The sequence below is a fragment of the Bombina bombina genome, chromosome 1, assembly GCF_027579735.1.
Source record: "Bombina bombina isolate aBomBom1 chromosome 1, aBomBom1.pri, whole genome shotgun sequence".
Classification (NCBI taxonomy): domain Eukaryota; kingdom Metazoa; phylum Chordata; class Amphibia; order Anura; family Bombinatoridae; genus Bombina; species Bombina bombina.
The window spans coordinates 1,328,443,445-1,328,460,586 of NC_069499.1; the positions used below are offsets into that span (position 1 = coordinate 1,328,443,445).

At 40.4% G+C, this 17,142-nt stretch overlaps 1 protein-coding gene across 2 annotated transcripts in view; it reads right to left on the reverse strand.

The window, feature by feature from the left end:
• Window positions 1–10,190: 10,190 nt before the first annotated feature.
• N4BP1 (NEDD4 binding protein 1) overlaps window positions 10,191–17,142 on the reverse strand; it is a 159,422-nt gene continuing 152,470 nt past the window's right edge. For both annotated transcript variants that reach the window (XM_053702031.1, XM_053702040.1), the window contains one exon: window positions 10,191–12,065. In XM_053702031.1, the coding sequence (XP_053558006.1) occupies window positions 11,744–12,065 (322 nt within the window). In that variant the 3' untranslated portion in view covers window positions 10,191–11,743. The remainder of the gene's footprint in view (window positions 12,066–17,142) is intronic.

Consider the following 17,142-nt stretch of genomic DNA (forward strand, 5'->3'; position numbering starts at 1 on the left):
AAAAGTGTGCAAAGATGACCAAGTTGCAGCCTTGCAAATCTGTTCCACAGAAGCTCAATTTTTGACGGCCCAGGAAGAAGAAACAGCCCTTGTGGAATAAGCTGTGATTTTCTCAGGAGGTTGCTGTCCAGCAGTCTCATATGCCAAGCGAATAACGCTCTTCAGCCAAAGGGAAAGTGAAGTAGCCGTAGCTTTCTGATCCTTGTGTTTCCCAGAAAAGCAAACAATGCAGAAGACTGACGAAAGTCCTTAGTTGCCTGCAAATAAAACTTTAGCGCTCGCACAACATTCAGATTATGTAATAAGCATTCTTTGTGAGAAGAAAGATTAGGACACAAAGAAGGTACAACGATTTTCTGATTAATATTCTTGACCGAAACAACCTTGGGCAAGAAACCAAACTTAGTACGCTGAACCACCTTATCAGAGTGAAATATAAGATAAGGGGAATCACACTGTAAAGCAGAGAGTTCAGAAACTCTCCGAGCAAAGGAAATAGCAACAAGAAACAAAACTTTCAAAGATAACATCTTAATATCTAAAGAATGCATAGGCTCAAACAGAGCCTGCTGCAAAACTTTAAGAACAAGGTTAAGACTCCATGGAGGAGTAACAGGTTTAAACACAGGCCGAACTCTAACCAAGGCCTGACAAAACAATTGCACATCTGGCACATCCACCAAGGGCTTATGTAACAAAATAGACAATGCCGAAATCTGACCCTTTAGGGTACTTGCCGACAAACCCTTTTCCAGAACATTATGGAGAAAGGACAAAATCCTAGGAATCCTTACTCTACTCCAAGAGTATCTTTTGAATCCAAACCAATACAAGTATTTACGCCAGATTTTTTGGTAAATACTGCGAGTCACAGGCTTACGAGCCTGAATCAAGGTCTCAATGACCGACTCTGAAAATCCATGCTTAGATAAAACTAGGCGTTCAATCTCCAAGCAGTCAGCTTCAGAGAAACTAGATTTGGATGAAGGAAGGGACCCTGAAGTAGAAGGTCCTTCCTCAGAGGCAGTCTCCAAGGTGGAAAGGATGACATTTCCACTAGGTCTGCATACCAAATCCTGTGAGGCCACGCTGGAGCTATGAGAATTACAGACACCCTCTCCTGTTTGAATCGAGCAATGACTCTTGGAAGGAGAGCGAACGGAGGAAACAGGTATGCTAGACTGAAGTTCCAAGGAACTGCCAGAGCAACAATCAGAAATGCCTGCGAATCTCTTGACCTCTAGCCGTATCTCGGAAGTTTGACATTCTGATGAGAAGCCATGAGATCCAACTCCGGCTGCCCCCACTTGAGGGTCAAGCTGGAAAACACATCCGAATGAAGTTCCCATTCCCCGGGATGAAAAGTCTGTCTGCTCAGAAAATCTGCTTCCCAATTGTCCACTCCTGGGATGTGGATCGCAGAAAGACAGCAGTTGTGGGTCTCCGCCCACTGAATAATTCGGGCCACCTCTGTCCTGGCCAAGGAACTCCAAGTTCCTCCCTGGTGGTTGATGTAAGCCACCAAGGTTATGTTGTCCGACTGGAATCTGATAAACAAGGCTAAGTCTAACTGAGGGCAGGCCAGAAGAGCATTGAAGATTGCTCTCAGCTCCAAGATGTTTATGGGCAGGACTGACTCCTCCTGGGTCCATAAGCTCTGAGCCTTCAACAAGCCCCATACTGCTCCCTAACCTAGAAGACTGGCATCCGTGCATAACATGTAAATCCTGTAAATACAGCACAAAAAAGAATTTCATAATTCCTGGGATGAGTATAGAATATGAGATTAAAGATACCATCAGGTGTAACAGTAAGGGTGTCGTATATATCATACAATGTTCGTGTAATCTTATTTATGTAGGAGAGACCAGTAGGATGCTTAGGGATAGGATACGCGAACACCTTTGGAATGTAGAGAAAGGGAAGCTAGAAACCCATCTATACCAACATTTTAGGGATGTACACAAAAATAATTTGAAATATTTTAAATTCTGGGGCCTGTGCAAAGTTAAGGGTGATTGGAGAGGGGGGGACTATGAAAATAAACTTTTAAGAAAAGAAGCAGAGATTATTTATAATTTTAATACACTTTATCCAAATGGGCTAAATTCAGAGTTAGAGATTGCCCCCTTTTTATGATAAAAATCTTTATGATAAAAATTTTGAAGAAAATTTCATATTATGTCCTAAGAGAGTTAAGAATATTTTAAACCCCCATTAGTGTTAGACATCTAAATCACACAATATCCTATTTATTTATTAGATAGTTCTAATACATTATATAACATTCTAAGTCTCCCTTTTATACTGAAAGTGCCCTAAGTCCTATAAGATAGTTTCAGAAAACATATAAATGTATAGGTTCTATCAAAATATTAGGACACATTAGTTGTATTTTTATATTTTTTTATATTTCATACATATGTATTGTTTATTAAGTATTATATATTTGTGTATCCTTGAAATTTTTTTTTTATATATATATATATATATATATATATGAATTTGAGTATTTAATATGAAGTTCAGTGTATCTAGGTTTTTAAATAATAAAATATATTTATGTAGAAATTAAATAACGGAGGACATTCCCATTAAATTATTATTAAGACCCCTCTTCCTATTATGATATCATTTTTGTTGAAGATGTTTGTGCAAAAGGCTATATTTATTGAAGATTTGTACTAAGTCACAATCTAGCGCTAATAATTGTTTTAAGGAATCAAAAAGGAGCACAATTCCGGATTTAATGAATGGGCACAGAGTGAAGATTTTGGCAAAAATATAGGACAGGCATGAGGATCCCACCAACTGAGACTCCAAAGACAGAATGAGAGAGGAAGTAATACACCTTCAATTACCTCCCGGAACCAGTGGGGTATTTAAGGAGCAGGTGATAAACACACAGTATCTTGATAAAGTCCCGACTAATAGGGGTGAAACGCGTAGAAGGACTGTGCATCTAACGGAACTCAACCTGCTAACAAAAAAGCAGACCTAAAGTACAGATAAGTTATACCTCTGCGTACGAAGTACTGAAGTGCAGAGCGAACAGACGGAGGACATCTGAAGTTCACTAAGGAATTGTCTAAATACTTGCGCAAGTATCATTATTCTACAGGTGACCGAGACCGGTGACATCAGACGCGCAGTCAGTAGCGTGAGTACTCCCGGTGGAACACAAGCCAAATGAATCGGAGGAGCAGCAGGTGAGAGCCTTGCATTTACACTCAGAACGACAGCCTATACCCTTTGGAGGTAAGAATATTCCACAAATGTACTAAGAGGTGAACGGATCTCAAGTGCCTGAATTTTAGAACATATAATAGACTCGCCACTAAGTTCGTATAAAGAGACACTCGCACACACAGATAACTATGCAACTAGAGACACTTAAATACACAGTAAACTGTGAGAAGCAACATGCTGGAATAAAGATCAGCTTTGTGCCTATTAAGAAGTGGATTTTAAAAGGAGAATTAATCCCAATTATATAAGACTCTTGTTTGCCACTATTAAGTTGTGAAATATTTGGAGTTTCAAGTGAAAATAAGTGGTTTTAATAAATAACGGGTACCCGGTGTTAGAGATTTTTGCATATATGTGATAATTGGTTGTGACATACAAGATTGGAAATATATCCTTAGGGGTTCATTTAGTAGCAATCTTCTTAAAACATTTTTATTATAGTATTGGTTAGAATTCTAACGTTAAATGTGTTAGGATGGATGAATGTTATGAATGAAATTTAACAGTATTGATTACATTTTGATATTTCTTATGAAGTTGTTTTACACTGTGTAGATTCTAAGATCAATTATTTTAGGTGTTTGTATCAATTGTTATTAAATTTATTATTGCAATCTTCTTCTGAGCCAAATTTTTGTAACATAAATCAGAGTGTACATGCGACTGAATAGTCTATATAATTTTGAGATACAAAGAACAGATACAAGGTGAGACTTACATATTTATATATTTGCTTCTCCCATAGCTGTTAGCGCCATCTAAATAACTTATAAAATATTTACATTTTAATTACTGCTAGGGAAGGAGGCAGTTTACATAGATTGGCCAGGTGGGATAAGTCTAGCGCTTCACACATAAGCATATTCTAAGTCTAACTGAGGGCAGGCCAGAAGAGCATTGAAGATTGCTCTCAGCTCCAAGATGTTTATGGGCAGGACTGACTCCTCCTGGGTCCATAAGCTCTGAGCCTTCAACAAGCCCCATACTGCTCCCTAACCTAGAAGTCTGGCATCCGTGGTCACAATCACCAAGGAGGGTCTGCAGAAGCAAGTACCCTGGGAGAGATGAACCTGAGAAAGCCACCATGGAAGAGTCTATTGATGCTTGATCTAGATCTACACGCGGAGACAGGTCCGTATAGTCCCCATTCCATTGTCTGTGCATGCATAACTGCAGAGGTCTGAGATGGAACCGAGCAAACGGAATGATGTCCATGGAAGCCACCATCAGACTGATTACCTCCATACATTAAGCCACTGACAGCCGTGGAGAGGACTGAAGGGCAAAACAAGAGTCAAAAATCTTTCTTTTTCTGACTTCAATCAGAAAAATCTTCATTAACAGGGAGTCTATTATGGTCCCCAAAAATACGACCCTTGTAGCTGGAACCAGAGAACTTTTTCCCCGATTCACCTTCCATCCGTGGGATCGAAGAAAAGACAACAAAATCTCAATGCATCAAACGCAGCGCTGGTAACAGTGGCGATACAAACCACAGGTTGCCATTGTAGACCCTGGCATACATACATATTTTTTTTAGTAAAGCCTCCAATTTTTTATCCATTGGATCTTTCAAAGAACAACTATCCTCTATGGGAATAGTAGTCCTCTTGGCTAAAATGGAGATCGCTCCTTCTACCTTAGGAACCATCTGCCAAGTCTCCTTAATAGAATACGCTATAGGAAACATCTTCTTAAAAATAAGAAATGGAGAAAAGGGAATACCAGGTCTTTCCCATTCTCTAACAATAATCTCTGCAGCACGGTCAGGAACCAGAAAAACCTCCACCGCGGAGGGAACATCAAAGTATTTGTTCAATTTACTAAAATGTTTAGGATTGACTACGATAGTTGTGTTGGAGTTGTCCAAAGTAGCAAAAACCTCCTTAAGTAATATGCGATGAATTTGAGTATTTAATATGAAGTTCAGTGTATCTAGGTTTTTAAATAATAAAATATATTTATGTAGAAATTAAATAACGGAGGACATTCCCATTAAATTATTATTAAGACCCCTCTTCCTATTATGATATCATTTTTGTTGAAGATGTTTGTGCAAAAGGCTATATTTATTGAAGATTTGTACTAAGTCACAATCTAGCGCTAATAATTGTTTTAAGGAATCAAAAAGGAGCACAATTCCGGATTTAATGAATGGGCACAGAGTGAAGATTTTGGCAAAAATATAGGACAGGCATGAGGATCCCACCAACTGAGACTCCAAAGACAGAATGAGAGAGGAAGTAATACACCTTCAATTACCTCCCGGAACCAGTGGGGTATTTAAGGAGCAGGTGATAAACACACAGTATCTTGATAAAGTCCCGACTAATAGGGGTGAAACGCGTAGAAGGACTGTGCATCTAACGGAACTCAACCTGCTAACAAAAAAGCAGACCTAAAGTACAGATAAGTTATACCTCTGCGTACGAAGTACTGAAGTGCAGAGCTAACAGACGGAGGACATCTGAAGTTCACTAAGGAATTGTCTAAATACTTGCGCAAGTATCATTATTCTACACGTGACCGAGACCGGTGACATCAGACGCGCAGTCAGTAGCGTGAGTACTCCCGGTGGAACACAAGCCAAATGAATCGGAGGAGCAGCAGGTGAGAGCCTTGCATTTACACTCAGAACGACAGCCTATACCCTTTGGAGGTAAGAATATTCCACAAATGTACTAAGAGGTGAACGGATCTCAAGTGCCTGAATTTTAGAACATATAATAGACTCGCCACTAAGTTCGTATAAAGAGACACTCGCACACACAGATAACTATGCAACTAGAGACACTTAAATACACAGTAAACTGTGAGAAGCAACATGCTGGAATAAAGATCAGCTTTGTGCCTATTAAGAAGTGGATTTTAAAAGGAGAATTAATCCCAATTATATAAGACTCTTGTTTGCCACTATTAAGTTGTGAAATATTTGGAGTTTCAAGTGAAAATAAGTGGTTTTAATAAATAACGGGTACCCGGTGTTAGAGATTTTTGCATATATGTGATAATTGGTTGTGACATACAAGATTGGAAATATATCCTTAGGGGTTCATTTAGTAGCAATCTTCTTAAAACATTTTTATTATAGTATTGGTTAGAATTCTAACGTTAAATGTGTTAGGATGGATGAATGTTATGAATGAAATTTAACAGTATTGATTACATTTTGATATTTCTTATGAAGTTGTTTTACACTGTGTAGATTCTAAGATCAATTATTTTAGGTGTTTGTATCAATTGTTATTAAATTTATTATTGCAATCTTCTTCTGAGCCAAATTTTTGTAACATAAATCAGAGTGTACATGCGACTGAATAGTCTATATAATTTTGAGATACAAAGAACAGATACAAGGTGAGACTTACATATTTATATATTTGCTTCTCCCATAGCTGTTAGCGCCATCTAAATCACTTATAAAATATTTACATTTTAATTACTGCTAGGGAAGGAGGCAGTTTACATAGATTGGCCAGGTGGGATAAGTCTAGCGCTTCACACATAAGCATATTCTAAGTCTAACTGAGGGCAGGCCAGAAGAGCATTGAAGATTGCTCTCAGCTCCAAGATGTTTATGGGCAGGACTGACTCCTCCTGGGTCCATAAGCTCTGAGCCTTCAACAAGCCCCATACTGCTCCCTAACCTAGAAGTCTGGCATCCGTGGTCACAATCACCAAGGAGGGTCTGCAGAAGCAAGTACCCTGGGAGAGATGAACCTGAGAAAGCCACCATGGAAGAGTCTATTGATGCTTGATCTAGATCTACACGCGGAGACAGGTCCGTATAGTCCCCATTCCATTGTCTGTGCATGCATAACTGCAGAGGTCTGAGATGGAACCGAGCAAACGGAATGATGTCCATGGAAGCCACCATCAGACTGATTACCTCCATACATTAAGCCACTGACAGCCGTGGAGAGGACTGAAGGGCAAAACAAGAGTCAAAAATCTTTCTTTTTCTGACTTCAATCAGAAAAATCTTCATTAACAGGGAGTCTATTATGGTCCCCAAAAATACGACCCTTGTAGCTGGAACCAGAGAACTTTTTCCCCGATTCACCTTCCATCCGTGGGATCGAAGAAAAGACAACAAAATCTCAATGCATCAAACGCAGCGCTGGTAACAGTGGCGATACAAACCACAGGTTGCCATTGTAGACCCTGGCATACATACATATTTTTTTTAGTAAAGCCTCCAATTTTTTATCCATTGGATCTTTCAAAGAACAACTATCCTCTATGGGAATAGTAGTCCTCTTGGCTAAAATGGAGATCGCTCCTTCTACCTTAGGAACCATCTGCCAAGTCTCCTTAATAGAATACGCTATAGGAAACATCTTCTTAAAAATAAGAAATGGAGAAAAGGGAATACCAGGTCTTTCCCATTCTCTAACAATAATCTCTGCAGCACGGTCAGGAACCAGAAAAACCTCCACCGCGGAGGGAACATCAAAGTATTTGTTCAATTTACTAAAATGTTTAGGATTGACTACGATAGTTGTGTTGGAGTTGTCCAAAGTAGCAAAAACCTCCTTAAGTAATATGCGAAGGTGTTCTAGCTTAAATCTGAAGGAAACCACTTCAGCATCAGAAGAAGGAATTACACTGCCTGAGTCTGAAATTTCCCCCTCAGATGCTTCCTCAGGCTTATGGGAAGGGGCACTCTGTATAGCCAGAACTTGATAAGAAACCTTACTGTTTCTTTAAATTTCCTTTTACGCCTTCCCTGCAACATGGGGAAAGCTGACAAGGCCTCGGATACCGCAAGGGATATCTGGGAAGTAATGTCTTGTACAGAAAATCCTACAGGATTGCAAGAGGAAACACAGGGCACTGTATGTGGAGACTGAAAAAGTTGGGATGCTTGAGGAGAAAGCTGCGGCATATCTGCAACAGGAGACACCTGAAGAGCATTTGCCTGGGATAATGGTGGCTCATGGTCAAATATTTTATCTTTATAACTTAAAGTTCTCTCAATGCATGAGGAACAAAAAGGAACTGGGGGTTCCACCTGAGCATCAAAACATAACTGACAAGCAGCAACTTCACCTGGGATAATGGTTTGAAAAGCCTCTTGATCTATCCTATGTAATAAATAAGGATAAAATTTTAAAAATTCTTTATTTGAAAATAAAAAATAAATGTGTACAGTGTCTTTAAATAGAAATGTGTGTTAGTGCAACAAACCAAATAGACCTCATGCTACCTATACACCTCAGTAGCTTTACTGAGGTGCCTACCTGTCCTGCAGCTCACAGAGTGACTTCCCTCACAGAAGAAACAATACCCTTTTCAAATACAGAGCGGTTACTGAGCCCTAACTGCCGAAAAAAACGGCTTACAACAGTAATTTCCATGACCAAAAGATAAAGTATAAAAACTACTATAACACACTGAGCCACCAAAAATCACCTCACAGTCTCAATGCACAAACTGCCTAAAAGAAACCGCAAACATGAAGGTTTAATAAAGTCCCATATTAAATAAGACAGCTTTTAGCTGTAACAAGTACCAGCAATCTCCTTGCAAAAGAAAATTAAAATGGCACTTACCTGAAAGTGCTGTCCAGCAGCAGGACAGCTCACCTGGTTTGAGAGGGTGCAGCACCTCACATGGACCTGTGAAGAGAGAAAAACTGAGTAAACCTACTCAGGTTTTCTAGTTAGGGCGCAGATTCTTGAGAAAACGCAGTGAGGCTTGTACCTCACAAACGCCACCACTGCCCTACTGAAGAGACTGATGTGGACTAGGCTAGACCCCAGAAAGGAACAGAGTAAGCTTACTCTGCTAAAAAAAAATCTTGATTGAAGAAAACTTCTCATCAGACACCTAAACTTCACCTCCTCCTTGCACTACAGGCAAAGAGAATGACTGGGGGATTGTGGGTAAGGGAGTGATATTTAACAGCTTTGCTGTGGTGCTCTTTACCTCCTCCTGCTGGCCAGGAGTGATATACCCAACAGTAATTGATGATGATCCGTGGACTCACCGTGTCATTAGAAATAAATATCCTCCTTTTTTACATAGAGATGCTCAGGTGATATTTTCCTGTCAGCTTTTTACAGTTATACTGCATCAGTTTCAAGTGATTTAGCATAAGAGTATTATGTCCCTTTAAGACTTCAAGTGCACTTTAAAGGGACATTGTACACTAGATTATTCTTTGCATAAATGTTTTGTAGATGATCTATTTATATAGCCTATCAGGATAGTTTTGCTTATTTTTAAATGACGTGCTGATTTCAGACTCCTAACCAAGTCCAAATTGTTATATGTATACAGATGTCTACAGGCTCCTGGTTGTGTAATTGGTCTTTTCATATGCAGGGGAGGGGAGAGTGTATGCTCAGCCGGATATCCCAGTGCAGATAGATGATGATAGATTAACGATAGAGAGATTAATGAGATAGACAGAGATATAAACTGATAATAGATTAAATAGACAGATAATAGTAGCTGAGACATAGATAGATGATATACAGACAGATTGAGACAGAGATACAGGCTAAGACATAGATAGATGATATACAGACATATAGGTTGAGATACAGGCTGAGACATAGATAGATGATATACAGATTGAGACAAAGAGATACAGGCTGAGACATAGATAGATGATATACAGATAGAGTGAGACATAGAAATACAGGCTGAGACATAGATCAATGATATACAGACAGATAGAGTGAGACAGAGAGATAGACAGATATAGGCTGATAGACAATAGACAGAGATATAGACAGACAAATGAGATAATAGACAGAGATATAGACAGACAAATTATATCATATACGGAGATATAGACAGACAGACAAATGACATAGACAGATAGATAAGAGAGATAGAATAAGATAACGATAGAGAGATGTGACACTTGAGGTAAAGTGAATAAGATTGTTTTGATTAGAAAAAAAAGACAATGATTTATTTACATAGTGTTAGTGTATACAACCAGATTTAATTATCTTAGCAAATTTTAATATTAATTTAGGAAATACCTGATAATGACAGCCACAGTGTAACTTAAAGGGATAGTAAACTCCAAAATGTTATGGTTTAAACAGATAGATAATCCCTTTATTACTCATTTACCAGTTTTGCATAACCAACACGGTTATTTTAATATACTTTTTACCTCTGTGATTACATTGTATCTAAACCTCTAGTGACTGCCTCCTTATCTCAGATCTTTTGACAGACTGCATTTCAGGCAATTAGTGCTGACTCTTAAACAACTCCACATGCGTGAGCACAATGTTATTTATATTAAACATATTAACTAACACCCTCTAGCTGTGAAAAACTCTCAAATGCATTCAGATAAGAGGCGGCCTTCAAGGGCTTAAAAATATGAGCCTCCCTAGGTTTAGCTTTCAACTAAGCAAATTTGACGATAAAAGTACATCATAGATTTGTTTAAAATAACATGCCCTATCTGAATCATGAAAGTTTAATTTGTACTTTACTATCCCTTTTTAAAAATAAAAAAAAAAATCGCTCTGCCTCCCATGCTTCTGCAGCTACACTGCACTCACTGCTGCTGTTCTACCAGTATACCTTGCACCCAATTTTCTCTTATGTTGATTTGAGGATGCAGCCGTCACTCAGAGCCTCAGCCAGAGCACAAGCACTTCCCAAATCATGGCATCACCATTGCCATGTCATCCTTGCAGGCTTCCTGGTTTTACTTGTAGCATATGGTACAAGTGTCTCATGCACCTATACTGGCTTGAGATGCACAGGGTGGATGGCTTGTCAGTGTTTTTATATCTGCAGAGCTAGTGTTGATGTACGTTTGCAGAAAGTGCTGCACTCAAAAGCTGCTATATTAGCGAATCCGGGACATTCCTCCTGATGCTAGGGCTGTCCCGGTGATAGCAGGACAGGTGGCAAATTTAGTTCGGGAACAGTAGTGAATTGTTGTCCCTGTGTGGAACCTGCAATGAATACCACAGGTACCTGTGCCCATTTACCCAAGGGTAATGGCCTGAATACTACTGGTACCTAAGCCCATTTACCCGAGGGTAATGCAATAAAAACCACTGGTACCTATTTGCATTTAACCAAGGGTAATGCAATAAAAACCACTGGTACCTATGCCCATTTACCCAAGAGTAATGTACTAAATACCACTGGTACCTATGCCCATTTACCCAAGAGTAATGCACTAACTACCACTGGTACCTATGCCCATTTACCCAAGGGTAATGCACTAAATACCCTCAAATACCTACTTTCAACTGGGGGAAACACGCAAGACACTAATTTGTTCTTTATTTTTCCCTTCTATTGCAATCTATGTTATGCTGGTTTAAACACAGAACATGAGGCAAAATATAACCATAAAAATAAAACAATTTTCCCATTTCATTTAACAACACTGACAAACCATAAAATGACATAAATAAATCTCTTTACAGAATAAAAAAATATATAATAAAACAAACAATATACATCTCTTTAGTACACTTTGTATTTAACATGGAACATTTCAGTCTAAAACCATGGCAGACAGTGCATTGAGATCCCTCATGTATGGGTGTGCAGACAAGATGGTGCTTATTTTATGTCTCTGATCTGATGCTGGGAATATTTTTAGAAGTGCTTCTTTTAACTGTGCAGTTTCACCAAGACTTCGCTGTGGAGGCATAACAGGACAGGAGTGAGTTATATTCGGTGGGGGCGGCCGGTCCACAGGTGGAAAGAACCTAGGCTGCTGCAGGGGGCTCTTGGGCTCCACAGGTTGTGAGGATCCAAACAGATCATTAGGAGAGTGCATGTCACTGCTGTGTGGACGATCGCTAGGAACATTTCTACAAAAAAAAAAACGGAAAAAAAACCTGATATATGGATAGTGGAAAAAATTGTAACATCTTATACGTGAAAGGTACCCAGGATGCTTAGAAAACACAATTTATGCTTACCTGATAAATTTATTTCTCTTGTGGTGTATCCAGTCCACGGATCATCCATTACTTGTGGGATATTCTCATTCCCAACAGGAAGTTGCAAGAGGACACCCACAGAAGAGCTGTAATATAGCTCCTCCCCTAACTGTCATAGCCAGTCATTCGACCGAAAACAAGCCGAGAAAGGAGGAACCATAGGGTGCAGTGGTTACTGTAGTTTAAATTTAAAAATTACCTGCCTTAAAATGACAGGGCGGGCCGTGGACTGGATACACCACAAGAGAAATAAATTTATCAGGTAAGCATAAATTGTGTTTTCTCTTGCAAGGTGTATCCAGTCCACGGATCATCCATTACTTGTGGGATACCAATACCAAAGCTAAAGTACACGGATGAAGGGAGGGACAAGGCAGGAACTTAAATGGAAGGAACCACTGCCCGTAAAACCTCTCTCCCAAATATAGCCTCTGAAGAAGCAAAAGTATCAAATTTGTAAAATTTTGAAAAAATATGAAGTCTTCGCCTTGCAAATCTGATCAAAAGAAGCCTCATTTTTAAAGGCCCAAGTGGAAGCCACAGCTCTAGTGGAATGAGCTGTAATCCTTTCAGGAGGCTGCTGTCCAGCAGTCTCATAGGCTAAGCGGATTAAGCTTCTTAGTCAAAAAGAAAAAGAGGTTGCCAAAGCCTTTTGACCTCTCCTCTGTCCAGAGTAGACAACAAACAAAGCAGATGTTTGACGAAAATCTTTAGTAGCTTGTAAGTAAAACTTTAAAGCACGGACCACGTCCAGATTGTGTAACACAAGGATGGAACAACAATCTCTTGATTGATATTCTTGTTAGATACCACCTTATGTAAGAACCCAGGTTTGGTACGCAGGACTACCTTATCCGTATGAAAAATCAGATAAGGAGAATCACATTGTAAGGCAGATAGCTCAGACTCTACGAGCCGAGGAAATATCTACCAAAAAAAGAACTTTCCAAGATAAAAGCTTGATCTATGGAATGAAGAGGTTCAAACGGAACTCCTTGAAGAACCTTAAGAACCAAGTTTAAGCTCCATGGTGGAGCAACAGGTTTAAACACAGGCTTGATTCTAACTAAAGCCTGACAAAATGCCTGAACGTCTGGAACATCTGCCAGACGCTTAATTAGCTGACAATCCTTTTTCCAAACCTTCTTGGAGAAAAGATAATATCCTAGAAATCCTGACCTTACTCCATGAGTAACCCTTGGATTCACACCAATAAAGATATCTACGCCATACCTTATGGTAAATTTTCCTGGTGACAGGCTTTCGTGCCTGTCTTAAGGTATCAATAACTGACTCGGAGAAGCCACGCTTTGATAAAATCAAGCGTTTAATCTCCAGGCAGTCAGCCTCAGAGAAATTAGATTTGGATGGTTGAAAGGACCCTGAAGTAGAAGGTCCTGTTTCAGAGGCAGAGACCATGGTGGAAAGGATGACATGTCCACTAGATCTGCATACCAGGTCCTGTGTGGCCACGCAGGTGCTATCAGAATCACCGATGCTCTCTCCTGCTTGATCTTGGCAATCAGTCGAGGGAGCAGAGGAAACGGTGGAAACACATAAGCCAGGTTGAAAGACCAGGGCGCTGCTAGAGCATCTATCAGTGTTGCCTTGGGATCCCTGGACCTGGATCCGTAACACGGAAGCTTGTCGTTCTGGCGAGACGCCATGAGATCCAGTTCTGGTTTGCCCCAACGATGAAGCAGTTGTGCAAATACCTCCGGATGGAGTTCCCACTCTCCCGGATGAAAAGTCTGACGACTTAGAAAATCCGCCTCCCAGTGCTCTACACCTGGGATATGGATAGCTGATAGGTGGCAAGAGTGAATCTCTGCCCAGCGAATTATTTTTGAAACTTCTAACATCTCTAGGGAACTTCTCGTTCCCCCTTGATGGTTGATGTAAGCTACAGTCGTGATGTTGTCCGACTGAAATCTGATGTACCTCAGAGTTGCTAACTGAGGCCAAGCCTGAAGAGCCTTGAATATCGCTCTTAGTTCCAGAATATTTAATGGAAGGAGAGACTCCTCCTGAGTCCACGATCCCTGAGCCTTCAGGGAAATCCAGACTGCACCCCAACCTAGAAGGCTGGCATCTGTCGTAACAATTGTCCAATCTGCCCTGCGAAAGGTCATACCTTTGGACAGATGGACCCGAGATAGCCACCAGAGAAGAGAATCCCTGGTCTCTTGGTCCAGATTCAGTTGAGGGGACAAATCTGTGTAATCCCCGTTCCACTGACTGAGCATGCATAGTTGCAGCGGTCTGAGATGTAAGCGTGCAAACGGCACTATGTTCATTGCCGCTACCATTAAGCCGATTACTTCCATACACTGAACCACAGAAGGGCGCGGAATGGAATGAAGAAACCAGCAGGAATTTAGAAGCTTTGATAACCTGGACTCAGTCAGGTGAATTTTCATTTCTACAGAATCTATCAGAGTCCCTAGAAAGGAAACTCTTGTGAGTGGGGATAGAGAACTCTTTTCCTCGTTCACTTTCCACCCATGCGACCACAGAAATGCCAGTACTACGTCCGTATGAGACTTGGCAATTTGGAAGTTTGACGCCTGTATCAGGATGTCGTCTAAATAAGGGGCTACTGCTATGCCCCGCGGCCTTAGGACCGCCATAAGCGACCCTAGAACCTTTGTAAAGATTCTTGGGGCTGTAGCTAATCCCAAGGGAAGAGCTACAACTGGTAATGCCTGTCTTGAAAGGCAAACCTGAGAAACCGATGATGATCTTTGTGTATCGGAATGTGAAGATAAGCATCCTTTAGATCCACTGTAGTCATATATTGACCCTCCTGGATCAGTGGTAGGATGGTACGAATAGTTTCCATCTTGAACGACGGAACTTTGAGGAATTTGTTTAAGATCTTTAGATCTAAAATTGGTCTGAAGGTTCCCTCTTTTTTGGGAACCACAAACAGATTTGAGTAAAAACCCTGTCCCTTTTCCTCCTTTGGAACTGGATGGATCACTCCCATAACTAGGAGGTCTCGTACACAGTGTAAGAATGCCTCTCTCTTTATCTGGTGTGCAGATAATTGTGAAAGGTGAAATCTCCCTTTTGGGGGGGAAGCTTTGAAGTCCAGAAGATATCCCTGGGATATAATTTCCAACGCCCAGGGATCCTGAACATCTCTTGCCCATGCCTGGGCAAAAAGTGAAAGTCTGCCCCCTACTAGATCCGTTCCCGGATAGGGGGCCGTTCCTTCATGCTGTCTTAGAGGCAGCAGCAGGCTTTTTTACCTGCTTACCTTTTTTCCAGGTCAGGTTTGGTCTCCAGACCGTCTTGGATTGAGCAAAAGTTCCCTCTTGTTTAGCATTAGAGGAAGTTGATGCCGCACCTGCCTTGAAGTTTTGAAAGGCACGAAAATTAGACTGTTTGGCCCTAGATTTGGGCCTGTCCTGAGGAAGGGCATGACCTTTTCCTCCAGTGATATCAGCAATAATCTCCTTCAACCAGGCCCGAATAGGGTCTGCCCCTTGAAGGGAATGTTAAGTAGCTTAGATTTTGAAGTCACGTCAGCTGACCATGATCTAAGCCATAGCGCTCTGCCCGCCTGTATAGCAAAACCAGAATTCTTAGCCGTTAGTTTAGTCAAATGAACAATGGCATCAGAATAAAAGAATTGGCTAGCTTATGTGCTCTAAGTTTGCCAAGTATGTCATCCAATGGAGTCGCTACCTGTAAAGCCTCTTCCAGAGACTCAAACCAGTACGCCGCAGCAGCAGTGAAAGGGGCAATGCATGCAAGGGGCTGTAGGATAAAACCTTGTTGAATAAATATTTTCTTAAGGTAACCTCTAATTTTTTATCCATTGGATCTAAAAAAAAAAAAGCACAACTGCCCTCGACAGGGATAGTAGTACGCTTTACTAGAGTAGAAACTGCTCCCTCCACCTTAGGGACTGACTGCCATAAGTCCCGTGTGGTGGCGTCTATTGGAAACATTTTTCTAAAAATAGGAGGGGAAGAGAACGGCACACCTGGTCTATCCCATTCCTTATTAATAATTTCTGTAAACCTTTTAGGTATTTGGAAAAACATCAGTACACACCGGCACTGCAAAGTATTTATCCAGTCTACACAATTTCTCTGGCACTGCAATGGTATCACAGTCATTCAGAGCAGCTAAAACCTCCCTAAGCAACACGCGGAGGTGTTCAAGCTTAAATTTAAATGTAGAAATATTAGAATCAGGTATCTTTCCTGAGTCATTAACATCACCCACTGACTGAAGCTCTCTTTCCTCAGCTTCTGCATATTGTGAGGCAGTATCAGACATGGTTCTTAAAGCGTCAGTATGCTCTGCATTTTGTCTCACCCCAGAGCTATCTCGCTTACCTCTAAGTTCAGGTAGTCTGGCTAATACCGCTGACAGTGTATTATCCATGACTGCCGCCATGTCTTGTAAAGTAAACGCTATGGGCGCCCTAGATGTACTTGGCGCCATTTGAGCGTGAGTCCCTTAAGTGGGAGTCAAAGGGTCTGACACGTGGGGAAAGTTAGTCGGCATAACTTCCCCCTCGTCATATTCCTCTGGTGATACATTTTTTAAAGACAGAAAATGATCTTTATTGCATAAAATGAAATCAGTACATTTGGTACACATTCTAAGAGGGGGTTCCACCATGGCTTTTAAACATAATAAACAAGGAGTTTCTTCTATGTCAGACATGTTTATACAGAATAGCAATGAGACTAGCAAGCTTGGAAAACACTTTAAATCAAGTTAACAAGCAAATATAAAAAATGGTACTGTGCCTTTAAGAGAAACAAATTTTGTCAGAATTTGAAAAACAGTGAAAAAATGCAGTAAATCAAACGAAATTTTTACAGTGTGTATAATAGGCTAACAGAGCATTGCACCCACTTGCAAATGGATGATTAACCCCTTAGATCAAAAAAACGGATCAAAAAAACGAAATAGACATTTT